The 15,194-nt window shown below is 35.5% G+C and overlaps 2 protein-coding genes across 5 annotated transcripts in view; one reads left to right on the forward strand and one right to left on the reverse strand.

The window, feature by feature from the left end:
* Positions 1-15,194, forward strand: part of LOC107659489 (protein EFR3 homolog A) — a 43,666-nt gene that overhangs the window by 1,239 nt on the left and 27,233 nt on the right. For all 4 annotated transcript variants that reach the window (XM_016448451.1, XM_016448459.1, XM_016448468.1 and 1 more), the window contains one exon: positions 10,624-10,700. In XM_016448451.1, coding sequence (XP_016303937.1) covers positions 10,624-10,700 — 77 coding nt within the window. The remainder of the gene's footprint in view (positions 1-10,623; positions 10,701-15,194) is intronic.
* On the reverse strand, positions 12,088-13,104 carry LOC107659777 (malate synthase-like). Its single transcript, XM_016448809.1, has 5 exons — positions 12,840-13,104; positions 12,626-12,718; positions 12,451-12,523; positions 12,290-12,365; positions 12,088-12,213 (listed from the first exon to the last, which is right to left on the reverse strand). Exons 1-5 carry the CDS (start codon positions 12,876-12,878, stop codon positions 12,186-12,188), a joined length of 309 nt encoding a protein of 102 aa, XP_016304295.1. The 5' UTR covers positions 12,879-13,104; the 3' UTR covers positions 12,088-12,185.

The raw sequence follows: 15,194 nt of genomic DNA on the forward strand, positions 1-15,194 counted from the left end.
TAAATCTCCATCACCTGCGTGCTTTCACATTGAGCAGCATTAACTACACAGAGCCGTTGTTCACTGATGAGCAGCGCAAAAAATCGCGCGAATATGAACGTGGTTTAGCGCAGCTCGTCAGTGAACAACGGCTCTGTGTAGTTAATGCTGCTCAATGTGAAAGCACGCAGGTGATGGAGATTTACCGCTGATTACAGACCGGCTTTACTGATAAGATGCGCGTTAAATATCGCATGCGATTAATCGTGCAGCCCTAATATATATATATCTTTTATTTAATTTTAAGTAATAAAAATGTTTTTATTTTATTTTTTTGTGGTTTTAGTTTCTTTTATCTGAGGCCAACACTATATGACACGTGTGGCTTATTTATTTTATTTATTTAGATGTTAATGGTTGCTGTTGTTTAGTTTTATTTGATTTTGTCCGCTATTTACATTGATATTTATGCTATTTGTGATATTCTTTACTTTGGATTTTGTTGTGGTTTTTATTTAGTTTAGTTTGGTATTAGCAGAATAGTTTGGTGTTGTTTAATTGGTTTTGTTTTTTTTGGGGTATTTGTTCTAATATTCTTTTGGTGTTGTTGGATTTAAAGTCAGTATGAAACATAACTGATCACATTTTCTCTTCTATTATGACATATCTGTTTGAATTCTTCAGTATCTGTTTGAGGCACATTTAAAGCCATACTGATATACATTCGCTCACATGTGACCACATGTAAGTTGAATTCTATATTTATTTAGCAAGTTGTGACAACAACTTTTGTATTTTATTTTCACATTCACATTTCACGTTTAAGTACCACAACGTAGTCCTTCCCACTTTTAGCTGTGCAAATATATCTAACATTTTATAAACAGTTTAAGCAAATTCTAATGTGTGTTTATTTGAGATATTTCTACAATTGCACATGCACAGTATTGCCATACAGTTTAATTCTAATGTTTTGGTGTTGTTAATTGTTATTGGCTGCGCTTATGTTTGGTGTTCGAGAGATTTAGTTTGCGTGTTTAGTTTAGCATATTGTATAGTAAGGCTGCATGATAAATCGAAATGGAATCGAGATCGCGATTTGACAGAAGCTGCGATTGTCATGCGTATCTTTCAGTGAAGCACGGTTCTGTGATCAGCAGTTATAGTTTTATATGCCATTTAGTTTGCCATTTGTGGACGTTTTGGTGTTAATTAGCTTGCGAGATTGTTTTGGTGTCATTTTGCATGTCATTTTGGTGTTGTTGGATTTACCATTTTTGATATGTTGTTATTAATCCGTTGTCATGACTGGTTTGGTATTGTTTACTTTGCAATGGTTTTGGTGGTTTAGTTTAGCATATTTTTGCCATTTGTTAAATTTGCCCTATTATTTTTCCTGGTGTTTGGTGTTGTTTTCATCATTGCTATGTTTGATGTTTGTGACATTGTTTAGTTTTGCATGTAATATAGTTTTATGTGGCATTTAGTTTGCCATTTGTGATATTGTTTAGTGTTGCATTATTTCGTCAGATTGTGTAATGTGTAGTTTGATGCAGTAGAACAGACACCCCTGAGGATTATTGCTGCTGACGCTCCGCACTCAGAAGAGAAGTACAACAAACACACACACACACACACACACACACACACACACACACTGAGAGTAGGGTGACCTCTCCACTGAAGTACAACCACAACTCCCACACCCCTCAGAGGCAGTATGATAACCTCTGCTCTGACACACACACAGTCTATTTCTGGGCAGTCAGGACCCTGTAAGACGAGCCCTTTATCCTTGACATGGGATGAGAGAGGAAAATGGAGAGAAAAAGTGATTCTATAAAAGTTTTGCGGCTGCATTCACACTACAGGCCTATTTCCTTGACACAAATATGACTTATGTTTTCATGTCTATTTACATTCACTTAAAGGCACAATATGTCATTTTCGCCACTAGAGGGCGCGTATTCAAAATAAACAAATAGACAAAGGCGTAGTACAACATATTAAAGCGTCTTTGGTGTTTCCATGTTTTCTACAAAACCGAGTGGAAATCGAGGGGTTATGACGTCATTGGTAGGCGACGCAATGACACTAAGGAAACGGTCCGTGTCACTAGTTAAAATTGCTTATTTCTCTGGATTTAAACATTCTTCGAAACATTTGGGATAATGTAAGTACACAAGTCAGCAAAATATATAACACTGTTCTAGTGGTTTTTGGATATTTTAATAAAAAAATCTTACATATTGTGCCTTTAAGACATCACTGACTGTTATTAACTAGTGATCTAACATTGTTTAGTAGTATTTTTACAATTACATTGTATTGCATGTGCTTGACTCTAAAATGTCTTGAAGAGGTTGACAAAATATTGCAAAATATGGCACATGTCAGTTGTGCCATGACATTAGATAAATAACTGGTTCTTGGTTTCGTTGATTGCCCTGATAATGTAACTCATGTGTAGGTCTTAGTATGCATTAACTAAACTTACTTGAGCGGCAAGTGATTTATGTCTGACCAGGCCTGTCTGCCATGTTGACTAGTGATAAGGGGTTAGAGTTTGGTTCAGTTCAAGTTCATAGTGTGATTCGCTTATAACATGCATTGTTCATGCTCTGGATTTACATTTTATGAATCTTGTTCAATCACAAACAATCACGTTTTTAAATCTAGAGCCCATTAATAATAAAAAAAAAACTTGTCAACTACATAGCTGTACACTAAAATAATTATTTTAGAGGACAAGTATGTATTAATTATGAGGACAATTATTATTATTAAAGTTTGCACACCCTTACTAGTTTCTGTTGGCAGCAAAGCATTGGCAAAATCTCAGTTTAGATACAGGAATCATTGCCCAATTTTATAAATCTTACTCCGGTCCAAATAATCAAGATTTTGGAATACAGAGCACATTAATAAAAAAAACAACAGCAAAAACACATTTGTCAACTACACAGTTCTCCGATAAAATAAATTGCGATTTTATTATTATTATTATTATTTAACAACAACAGTAACAGTGCTTATTATTATTAAATTAGGTTAAATTATTGAATTTATAAGAATAAAAAATGGAGTTTAATTCTCCTACAGAGGATTTGCACACGCTTGACAGTTTCTGTTGGCAGCAAAGCGTTGGCAGAACTTAACTTTGGATATAGAAGTCATTGCCAAAATTTACAAATCTTGCTCAAGTCCAAATAATCACGTTTTTGGAATCTGGAGAGCATTAATTGAAAAAAACAAAAACTCAGTTCTCCACTAAAATAAAGGACAATTATTATTATTATTTTAAAAATTTTAATTAAGAGTAAAAACAATAATTATTATTTTAATATGAAATTAAATCTTCTTTCTTATTGATAAAAATAAAAATGGAGTTTTAATCTTTTACAGAGGACTTGAGTTAGCATACCCTTAAGAGCTTCTGCTGGCAGCAAAGCGTTGGCAAATCCTGACTTTGGATACAGAAGTCATTGCTTGCTAGTTTGTAGTTTGCACACCTTGCTTAAAATGAGAACTGCTGTTTCAATGTGATTTTGTGCCTTTTTGTTCTTTCAGCTAGGATATCTAAGCAGCATGAGATGTTAAATCTTTCTCATATTGCAGTAAAAATGACTATGTCAGATATTCGCAATATGTACTTAATCGAATGTCAGATGATATTGTCATTTAGGTTCAGTCTGTTCAAATATCAGTGAAAAAAAATCATAATTGATTGACAGTGTAAATGCTGTTGAAAGGTCTGTGTGCAGGGGACAATGACCGCCCAGCCTCTCTCTCTCTCTCTCTCAATCTTTCCGCTTCTCTCTCTCTGAAGGAGCTCTCTGTTTATCTCTCTCTCAAGGATCTTTCTCCTTTCTCTCTCATGGCTTTGAGATGATAATGTGCACGTTTGCAAAGCAAAGTTTGATCTTCCGTTTTGAGTGAGCCAGAGAGTTTGATCTGTGTTTGTGTTTGATCTGTCATCTGTTTTGTATTGGTGTTCCTCGCTTTCCTTTCAGCAATGTCTCATTCATATGCGCAGTGGACGCCGTGCTAGTGAAGATTCAGTGTGAGGGAAAACATCAAGGGAAGGCGGCAGCGTGTGTGTTTTGTGTTGGTCAAGACTGCGCGTGCGTGGCATTATTCGGTCAGATGCTCGTGTTGACACTGCAGTGAAATTTTCAATGTGCCAAAACACCAGCATCATCAGAATTAAATACTGCTCACTCTCTGTCCTCATGCAGATGCGCGCGTGTGTGTGTTTGTGTGTGTGTGTGTTATAGAATATGGTTAGACTTCCTGCAATGTACAGCACCTAGAGAGAGAGATAGAGAGACAGAAAGAGAGCGATTGTCTCCCAGGTCCAGTGAGCAGACACAGACATGGACTCAGAGAACGCTGATGCTGGTAGGTCTGATCCGTGTGTGTTTGTGCTTGTTTTTTGTCCGTGTGTCCTTGATTGCTTGATTTCAGGTACAGCTATCAAAGCTATCATTAGAACCAGTTTATCGACAAGGCTAATTTTTGGCCATTTTGAGATCATCGGCCAATAACAGCCATTTTGGCCGATTAATAGAAGTGGTAGTTCCCACTTGTGCCAAAGATGTCTGTGTGAATGTGAATGAGTTTCGCGAATTTTAAATGATTTAAATTAAATTAAATTAATTTTAAATTTAATTTAAAGCTCACTCACAACATGCCAAAAATGTCCATCTGAATGTGTATAATTGTACTGGCGATAATTCAAAGTAGATGAATTTAACTTAAATGTATTTAAATTAAATTACATTTAAATATAATTTGAAGCTTACAACACACTGTCAGCATGCAAATTAAAATACTGATATATTTTTACAAAATATATTAAAAAAATTGGAACTAGTTAACCTCACTTATTGATTACTTAGTTATTGGAATTAAAACAATGGCGTGTAGTTCTTTTTCAGTTATGTAAACCTTACTTTAAAAATAAGAAAATAATAGCCAGTAAGTGAATAAAGATAAAAGAAAAAAAGCTATAAAAGATTTTTAGCTGAATCAGTGGTCCTTCGTGATTCATAAAATGCAAATCAATGGCTATCATCACTTTGAGAGTCAAAAAAGCATATCAGGCAACACAAAATGAATACCCGAGGCTCCTGACGATATATTGAGGTCTTACGAAGTGAAACAGTGAGTCTGTGCAAAAAAACATTATTGCCTGTAATCCAGAGCCTCAGGCAAACGGTGAAGTTTGATTCTTTGTTTTTAGTGATCTGGTTCTTTCGGATAATAATGTTTCAGTAATCACTACTTTATTGTAACTGTTTATTCTGCTCAGGGTGTCTTGTTCTCCGGTGATAAATTAAACCAGTTTTAGTACATTTATTTGGCAACGAGACACCTCTAGATATTTAATCTAAACACAATTTTACATATTGCTACTTTAGCATGATTTTTGCTCATGGTGAAGTGTGTAAACACTGCTGACTTGAACCTGTTGCAGTGTCGACATTGTGTGCATGAAAAAGACACTGATGCAGTCGAAATGCTAATAAGCACTAATCAAACATTGTTTCGGTCAATGAAATCGATTTATCACTGTATTTGCTGCTTATCTGGTGGTAACCAGCTGGAAGAACTCAGACAGAATCCAAACTATTTAGGCTAAAACCGATTTTATTTTTATTTTTTTTCCTTTTTGCTGTTTTCAGGTCATTAAAATTTTGGTATATCACATTATTAACTTATCAAAACAGCAGCAGTGTTTTTTCCCCTTGCCAGTATTTATGTTAGTATTAATGACGGGATAGTTCACCCCCCCAAAAATCTATCATTTATTTACTCACCCTCGTGTCTTTTCAAATGTGAACTTTCTTTCTACTGTGGATCATAGAAGGTTTGGAATGACAGATTTGGGTGATAAATGATGAACAAATGTATTGTTTGGATGAAATATGACTTTAACATTCAACAGACCATGTTTACATTAATATTTCACCAGGCCATGTGCCAACTACCCTTTAGCATTACATTGACCATCCTGATCTTTAAATACTAGCTTCAGCCATTGAAAAACCATATTGGTCGATTACTAATTAGAACTATAAAGAACATGGAATAAGAGAGAAAAACAGAGGGATTACGTGTTTGAAACAGCATATTTACATACGGCCTGAGTAAATGCCATACATGCTTCATGCTGTTTTCATAACCAAAACAGAGTATGCAGGCACGCACGATTTTGTTTGTAGTCGCCTACATTATCACTGCCTGCCGTGTTCCCCGATGTCAGTTTGGAGGCATTTGCATTGCATTATGGGAAATAGTAACTGGGCTAATGATCTCATAAGTGCACGGCAAATGTGCAGACGATGTACACGGTGTAAATGGTTGAATTTTGCTCAAATGTAAAACTGGTCGGATGGTAGCACGAGATAAGAGGTTTTCAGTTTCTTTCGCTCTCTCCTCCATTCCTTTTTTTCGCTCCATATTGACTAGCTCATGCATATCTTGTTATTTGCCCTCCACTCCATCGACCCATGCTGGTAAATTTAGCACAGCGTGTGTATCTGTGTGTTTGGGAGAGTGTATTTGTATAGACTCTACCTGTACTCTGTCAAATGGCAAAGGATTATGGGTTTTTACATCATACACTTTGGTCTACAGCTTCAAATATGAACAGTAAGCCCGGTATATACACACACACTAAAGCAAACATGCACAGATGAAAGGTCAGAGGTTAAACTCAAACATTCTAGTTAGAATATTTACTATATTTAAAATCTTGTGGCAGATTAAAACAAATATTTGACTGCAATGCTTAGAAAGTTGAATAAAAACAAATATAAATGTATTTTTTAACTTTTTTTTGTTATTATTAGTTTACTCCCCACAGGTTGTTTTGTGTTTGTCATGTGGACACAAAGGTCTTAAAGTTCTGCCTTCGTTATTATGCATCATGGTCTGTCTCTAAGATAGATGGTAATTCTGTTATGGCAGCTTTTTCTCGGGCTCTGCTCTCGCTCTTCAAACTCTTAAGCTATTTCAGGTCCTCATAAGGTTAAGAGGATTTTCTCTGCAGGCACTGAATCAATCTCTTCATTTCCCCAGACGCTCTCGTGTTGGCAGTAATGGGGATTCAACAGGCACCAGTGGGAAGCAGGATTTGCACCCTGCTCTGGGGTGGCCCGCACAGGGTGAGCGTCCCCTGCTGGCTGTGGCTGTGTCTTCTCTGTTATGAAATAGAGCTTTCCTCATGGAAATGTAGATGAAGAAGAAAACAACAACTTGATTTAGTTTTTTTTAGAATGCCCTTGACATTAGTAGTATTTATTTATATTGTCTCTTCATTTGCGAATGACAGTTTTAACCTGCGCTTGTTAACTTGTTTTGTGTTTTTTGAAAATTAAAAATGTGAAATCAAAATGGACCCGCATTTGGAATTGTCGTTCAGTTGGCTGAATTGTCACTTGTCCTGTTTAGACCCTAATGCTCTGTTGATTATGCATCATTTATGCCTTTCAAACTTAAATATTTGGTTCTCTGTGATGTGTAGGCTAGTACGTGGTTGTTGTCAAATCTGCTGATTTGTCACCGAAAAACATTATCTAGCCAGCTCACGGGAAATTTTGTCTAAACTAAATGTCTTTTGATATTTAGTATTTTGATAGTGTTATAAACAAATGAAGTCATGTTATTTTCCAGAAGCGTTTCTGAATTTAAAGGGTCACGAAACCCCGTTTCAGCACTGGTTCTCACCACAGTTTTAAAAAAGGCTAAAAAAGTGGGCATGGTGCGCAGCAGAGTGGAGAGGGAAGAGGGGAGACAGACAACACACAACACACACAGCTTCGGTTTCAGAGTTTCATTTCGCTGAATAAAGATAAAAGAATCTTTATTCTTGTGTTTAGTGTGTTTAGTGTGTTTAGAGTGTTTTTCGCTCCCATCGAGTTAAAAACACAAATAAATGCACTGCCATTTGCACTCTGCATTGAAAACATATATATGAACGTGCTGTTGCACCTCTGACAACTTTAGGCTTATTCTGCGGCGTTTATATAAGCCTTTTGACCGGTTGTGTCACAGAGCTGTAAAAACGGTTATGAATCGCGTTTGTGCCGAACTCTTATTACAAAGCAAAAACAAACACTTTCCTTCGTTCGATCCATGAACGTTTCTCTCAGTTTATGTACGCGGTCTCGCAGTCTGAAGCGTCTCTCATAGCAAATCAACACATGCTGTTGTGAATAATTAAGCGAAGCATCTTCTCATAGGATAAGAACACGCAGTCTCATGAATAATTTAATAGACACCAACACGTCATCGATGTACTATACTCCATTGCCACGTCACAAATTGTGACATCAACACAATGTAGATTTTAAACCCGGAAGATAAAAATAGCGCAAAAAAGCTTAATATTAACCAGTTTTCTCCAACAGTTAGAACTATGGAATGCTAACATTGTCTTCTATGATGTGCAACACAAACTCAGAAAATCTCAGAAAAAGTAGTCTGGGGTTTCATGACCCTTTAAAGCTGACACAGGTATATTATAACACATTATAGTAATTTATATAGTGAATTTATCATTTATGTAATTTCCATCTATTATTGAAAATTAAAAAACTTAATTTTGCAACTTATATACGTAATATATATGTATACTACTAATATATACACTCATACACTCAATATATGTGACACTCATTCACATTTATACTAATATATACGTATATGTGTGTGTGTGTCTATGTATATGCAGTATATATATATATATATATATATACATACATGTCCAAATATATATATTGCATATAATATATAATAATATATAATATTTAATTATATATTATGTAATAATATCTCATATTTATTTATTTTTAACATTAATGTCCAAATATATATTGCATTCTGTAAAAAAAAAAAAAAAAAAAAAATGTCGACCAGGACAGAAAAAAAAACTTTATTGTCGAGAGAATCTTTTTGTGCACATTGTGTACAAACATGTGTTATAAATTTTCATCAAAATATGATACTTTCTACTGTCTGCTGCTGATGTAAACAAGGTCCTATGAGCAAGAAAATATTATTTTAACAAATAATATGCCCCAGTTTTTACAAACCAATCAACTCCAGTCTCACCTTTCATTATGTACTGTTGATTTTTTTAATAACTTTTAAATGCATCCATTTTAAATGCATAATTTTACAAAGTTAAATGCGTCAAAGCCTGCCATTTTTTTTATTTAATTTTTTTATGTAAAAGATGATTCTTTCTGAGTCCGGGCCTCTTTTCTGTCTGTCACCTCATTGACAGAACACAGTAGGCGTAACTTCCATTCATCTGTAATTGGTTGACTCTCCTGCCAGTCCCAGTAGAGGGCGAGTCCTCTACAGGTATTCAGTTCAGGTGTGTCTGAGTCTCAGACCAGGGTTGAAGCAGGAGGCAGAAAGGTTGCTGTTTTGACCAGGTTTGAGGTTCCGGGGGTCTAAAGGAGTCAACATAGGTCAGAGGTCATGATGAGGAGGTACAGGCAGGTGCCGCGCTCGGAAGCTGACGGGACCTTCAGATACAGACACACCTGGGAGAGGAGATCTTTCCTTAGCAGACTTGGTATCTATGTGTGTTTGTTTGTGTGCGATCATGATGATTAATACAAGCCTGCTGCACACCCTTTGTTGGTAAGATTGTTGATGCATTTGTCACTTTGCCGTAGAGCTCGGCTCGTTCACCCGCTCTCTTTTGCTATTCTATTTATTTCTCTCCCTCGCAGCATCTCGCTTTTTCCGTCTTTCTGAAGTTGGATCAGGTGTTTGAGCTGATAATGGCGGCTCCTTTTCCACATCTCACTTTACAGTCCCTGCACACACACACACACACTTTCTGTTGGCATATACACATGCATGCACATGCAATCCAGATTTATTATCCATGTTGGACTGGATGAATGAACAATTTCAGTTCTAGCTGGTGAAGGGCTGTCAGGAGCAGCGTGTGTGTGTTGAATATAAGGAGTGTGCGTGTGTTTGTGTGTGTACTGGCTGCTCTGCTGCTCTCAGATTTCTTCTTTGACTTTTTTTAATAATTAATCAGCCCTTCAAACTGTGTGGCATCACACACACACACAGACTGTAGTTTGCATTGTGCCTTTCATCAGTGCACACATACACATTTCATCCTGACAGCTCATTTTAATATCATACATATGTAGATTCTGAAGTTCTTATTGGCTTGAGTGGGTGAAGTCTGAATGCATGTGTCAGACTGCTTATGTTTCATATCTGTCCGATCTCATTAGGGCCATTCTTGCATTCAGAAACCTCCAGACACAGCGCAGTGAAACGCAACAGAAAGCAGGTGTCACGAGGCACATTTGTAAAAGCTGAACTTTTATCTTTATCTTAACAAACCGTCTTAAAATGTGATGCTATGGCAGGAGATGTTTTTAAAAAACCTGTTAAAATAGAAAAACAATTGCAAAACCATGCAGACAGATGTAAGAATTGTACCTTAGTTCTGTTTATTTCATTAAATACACAAATTCAAACTCGCTGCAATCATTTGTGTTCATGCAGACTGAACAGAAAACATACAAAGTTGATTTAAAATGTCAAGGTTGTCCATCTTTCTTTTGTATTTGTAAGACTTCTTCTCTCTTTTGACAGGAGTGTGTGGATGTTGTGGTCCTCTGCGGCCACGCTACAAGCGTCTAGTGGACAACATTTTCCCAGAGGACCCCAAGGTAACATATCACTGAAATAAATGGAAATGCAAGGAATTTCTGGAATATTAGAAGAATGGAATGGAATATTCCTGGTTGCCAACTTGTCTGCTAGGCATCCATCTTAAGTGCATTACATCTAGGTTTTGTAATATAATTATACATGAGACATGCACAAAATTGAAATAAAAATAAATAATAATTTGAATGTGTGTGTATATATACACTAACGTTCAAATGTTTGGGATCAGAACGATTTTTAATGTTTTTAAAGGAGTTTCTTATGCTCATCAAAGCTGCATTTATTTGATAAAAAATACAGGAAAAAATGTAATATTGTGAAATATTATTATGATGTAAACTAATGTTTTTCTATCTTAATATACATTAAAATCTAATTTATTCCTGTGATGCAAAGCTGAATTTTCAGCATCATTACTCCAGTCTTCAGTGTCACATAATCCTTCAGAAATCATTCTAATATGCTGATTTATTATCAGTGCTGGAAACAGTTGTGCTGCTTAATATTTTTTTGGAACCTGTGATACTTTTTTTCAGGATTCTTTGACAAATAAAAAGTTAAAAAGAAGAGCATTTATTTAAAATATAATTTTTTTCTAACAATATACACTACAGTTCAAAAGTTTGGGGTCAGTACATTTGTATTCTTTCTTTTTTTGAAGGAAATTAAAACTTTTATTCAGCAAGGATGTGTTGAATTGTTAAGAAGTGATAGCAAAGATGTATATTGTTAGAAAAGATTTATATTTTTAATAAATGCTGTTCTGTTTAACATTTTATTTGTCAAAGAATCCTGAAAAAAGTATTGCAGTTTCCCAAAAAATATTTTGCAGCACAACTGTTGCCAACATTGATAATTCTAATAATAAATCAGCATATTAAAATGATTTCTGAAGGATCATGTGTATATTGTAATAACATTTTGCAAGATTACTGTTTTTTTCTGTATTTTTGATCAAATAAATGCAGCCTTGACGAGCATAAGAGACTTCTTTAAAAAAACATTACAAGTCTTACTGATCCCAAACTTTTGAACGGCAGTGTATATATTGTTTTAGTTAATGATAACACAGAGTTAGACTAATAAGGTATAGAACATTGAGAAAGAGTTTAATATTCATATAGTACTTTATTTTATTAGTATACAATTAATTTTTTTATTTTGTAATATTAACATCTTTTTTATTTATTGTAATTGAACTATTGAACAATGATTTCTTCATACTGTCTCCAGGGACATCCTGTAACCATTGTAAAATCACTGTAATGCATGGTATTTTGTTGTGTGAATCCCGTGAATCCCACTGGTCACTATTTCTTGTTCAAGTCCAACAAATGTTTTCTCAATCCAATTTATGAAGCGTATGAAGCGTCTGCTCTACCTGCTTGTTTGGCAATGTATGGCTGCCTTCAGATCTTCCATCAATCCTTCAGCCAAACTGCTGACAAGAGCTCGGGTCACTACTGTCCCATCATCCTCCAGTCTCACTTGGTGCCGGATCCACTGCCAAACCTGACAAATGCAGCCTCTTAAAGTAAGAGATAATATAACATTGTAGCATGAGAGCTGGACAGTGTTGTGAACCAACCTGAGATCTGGATATCTCTGCTGTTGCTGAATCCTCAACCTTCCCCAGATAGAAGAAATGACCTCTGCCTGTTGTACTAAGTTAATATTACTAAAACCTCCATTCATCACATAGCATAAAAGTGTTGTTTAAAAGGTCATAGGTGAAATAAAGTTTTGCACCTGAAAGCCAGGCTTCAATGAAGAGGACTCCTACAGCAATGTTATACCTCAGTCCGTACAGTGTTACTCCTCCCTATAGAAATATAAAGCACACAATACAAAGGCAACATCATTTTCACTCACCACACATTTATTAAAATGTTGACATGATTTGCAGTGATAGAATTCAACTGACCGCAGGCATAGTGAGCAAGTCTTCAGGGGTCACAGTGATGTCTTCACGCAGCTGCAGGAGTTGATTCTGACCATGAGAGTGAAGCTGAAACAGCTGTGTGAGAGAGAGAGAGAGAGATGATATGTTTTTCTATGTATATACTGTATGCGAGTGCTGTGATGGGGAAGTCTATCAATGACTAGACAGAAATTAACAACTTATGTGAGACACTTACTTTTTGCATGGGCTCAATCAGGTCCATGTCGTAGACCATGAAGCCATCAACTCCTGCCCTGATCTCCAGTAATTTAAGTCTAAAACAAAACAAGAATGATCATTTGCATGGAAAACAAATACAGAACCATAATTGGTTGAGCTGTATTGATGTATTTCTTTGATTCGCACAATAATATATTAATGTTATGCATACTAAAATGACTATGACTGTGAGCCAAGAAAAACGTATCAGTCAAATAACTAGATAAATACAATCTGTGATGAATCTGGTGCATGCGCATGCAAAACAGGCCCAGCTAACAGGGAATGTTCTTAGAACTTTCCAGTTTTCCAGTAACGTTAATATAATATTCGTTCAAAGTCGTCTGGTCTTTCATAATGTTCTCAAAACGTTTGCACAAAAATGTGATTTATACATCATTCATAGGACGTTTTTCTTGTAATATATTCATCATTCCCATAATATTTGCCAAATCAAATGTTCCCTTAACATTTGTGTGTGTTTGTGTATATATAGATATACTGTTTAAACCATTTAAAATACTGGATACTGGATATTTTAAATGTTCAGAGAACATTTAGAAATAATGTTGTCATAACTTCAAAAATAATATTTTTATTTTTATTATTATACAAAAAAAAATATTTGGAAGCACAACCGTTGCCAACATTGATAATTCTGATAATAAATCAGCATATTAGAATGATTTCTTAAGGATAATTAGATTTAGATTTAGTAATTAAATTTTTATTCTTTTTTTAATCTGTAAAATCTTAAAATTTACTCAAATATTTGAAAATGTTTTAATTTTCCATTTGACAGGATTATTCATAGGTTTTGTAACTGATAGAATCTTGTTCATTGGCTAAGCAATGGATATTAGCCATTATTTTAAAATGGACAAAATGATGGCCTGATCAATATCTCACTGTATCATCTGTATTTACACACACACACATAATTTGATATACTAATTATTCAGTAACTATTTAATAAAATTACACTATGAAATATTAAAATTCAGTCAAATATTTGATAGTTTGGAATGTATTTTCACTTTCCGTTTGATAAGACTATCATCAATTTTGTAACTTATAGAATCTTGTTCATTGGCAAGCAATGGATACTAGCTGTTAATCTTAAAAGGGCTGAAATATTGGCCTGATCAATATCTCACTGTATCATCTGCATTTTAAACAGTTCTATAGATTCATTTAAGGAGACACAGTAGAATTCTGCAGTCAACAAGTCTTGCTAATTTACATATGTTTTTGACAGATGCTTTAAATAAATGCTTCTTTAAATACCATCTTTATATCAGAGTTCATGCACTGGGATTCAGACACATTCAAGTTCAAGTGCTGTGATCAAAATATATTCTTATCGGCTCTTCCTGTCCTCAGAGACCAGCTAAAGTAAATGCCATGCATAATAAGGAAGAAGCTGCTTGGACTATCAATCTAAATTTAAAGCACCGTTGACTAGCAGCTGTTGCTCGTTATTCATATTGTTGAAGAGAAGTGTCTTGGCAATGTTATTATCAAAATATATTATTAATGCTTTAATTTTGACCTTTGACCTGTTCAGCAGTTTTTGAAAATGTGATATACACCAACACACACTCGGAAGGTTTTTAACCTTGCTGTTACTCCATATTCATCACATTAACATTTAGCTCTGTTAATTAGAGGGACACACACACACAATTGTTTTCTCTGAAGGCTAAGTGTGAGTAATATTCTCATGAGATGGTGTGACTGTTTCCACCGACACACACACACACACACACAGCGAGACAGATTCCCTACAGTCATGTTATGTACTGTACGTTAAAATCGTGTTAAGTTAATTAACATGGTTAATTAACACGGAGAAGTCGTGGCCTAATGGTTAGAGAGTCGGACTCATAACCCAAAGGTTGTGGGTTCGAGTCTCGTACCGGCAGGGATTGTAGGTGGGGGGAGTGAATGTACAGCACTCTCTCCCACCTTCAATACCACGACTGAGGTGCCCTTGAGCAAGGCACCGAACCCCCAACTGCTCCCCGGGCGCCACAGCAAAAATGGCTGCCCACTGCTCCGGGTGTGTGTTCACGGTGTGTGTGTGTTCACTGCTGTGTGTGTGCACTTTGGATGGGTAAATGCAGAGCACTAATTCCGAGTATGGGTCACCATACTTGGCCACATGTCACGTCACATTAGCACTTTGAGAGCTTCAGGAGTTTATTTATCTTAAGGGATTCTGGGTAAGAGTGATTTTCTGATGCCTTCTGTTGAATAACACTTCTTATATTCAGTAGAAACTATTCACTGTAAATATTCTACTCAGTCTTAAAAACTCAAAGATTTGAAT

This window comes from Sinocyclocheilus anshuiensis, unplaced genomic scaffold (genome assembly GCF_001515605.1).
Source record: "Sinocyclocheilus anshuiensis isolate Anshui unplaced genomic scaffold, SAMN03320099.WGS_v1.1 scaffold850, whole genome shotgun sequence".
NCBI lineage: Eukaryota > Metazoa > Chordata > Actinopteri > Cypriniformes > Cyprinidae > Sinocyclocheilus > Sinocyclocheilus anshuiensis.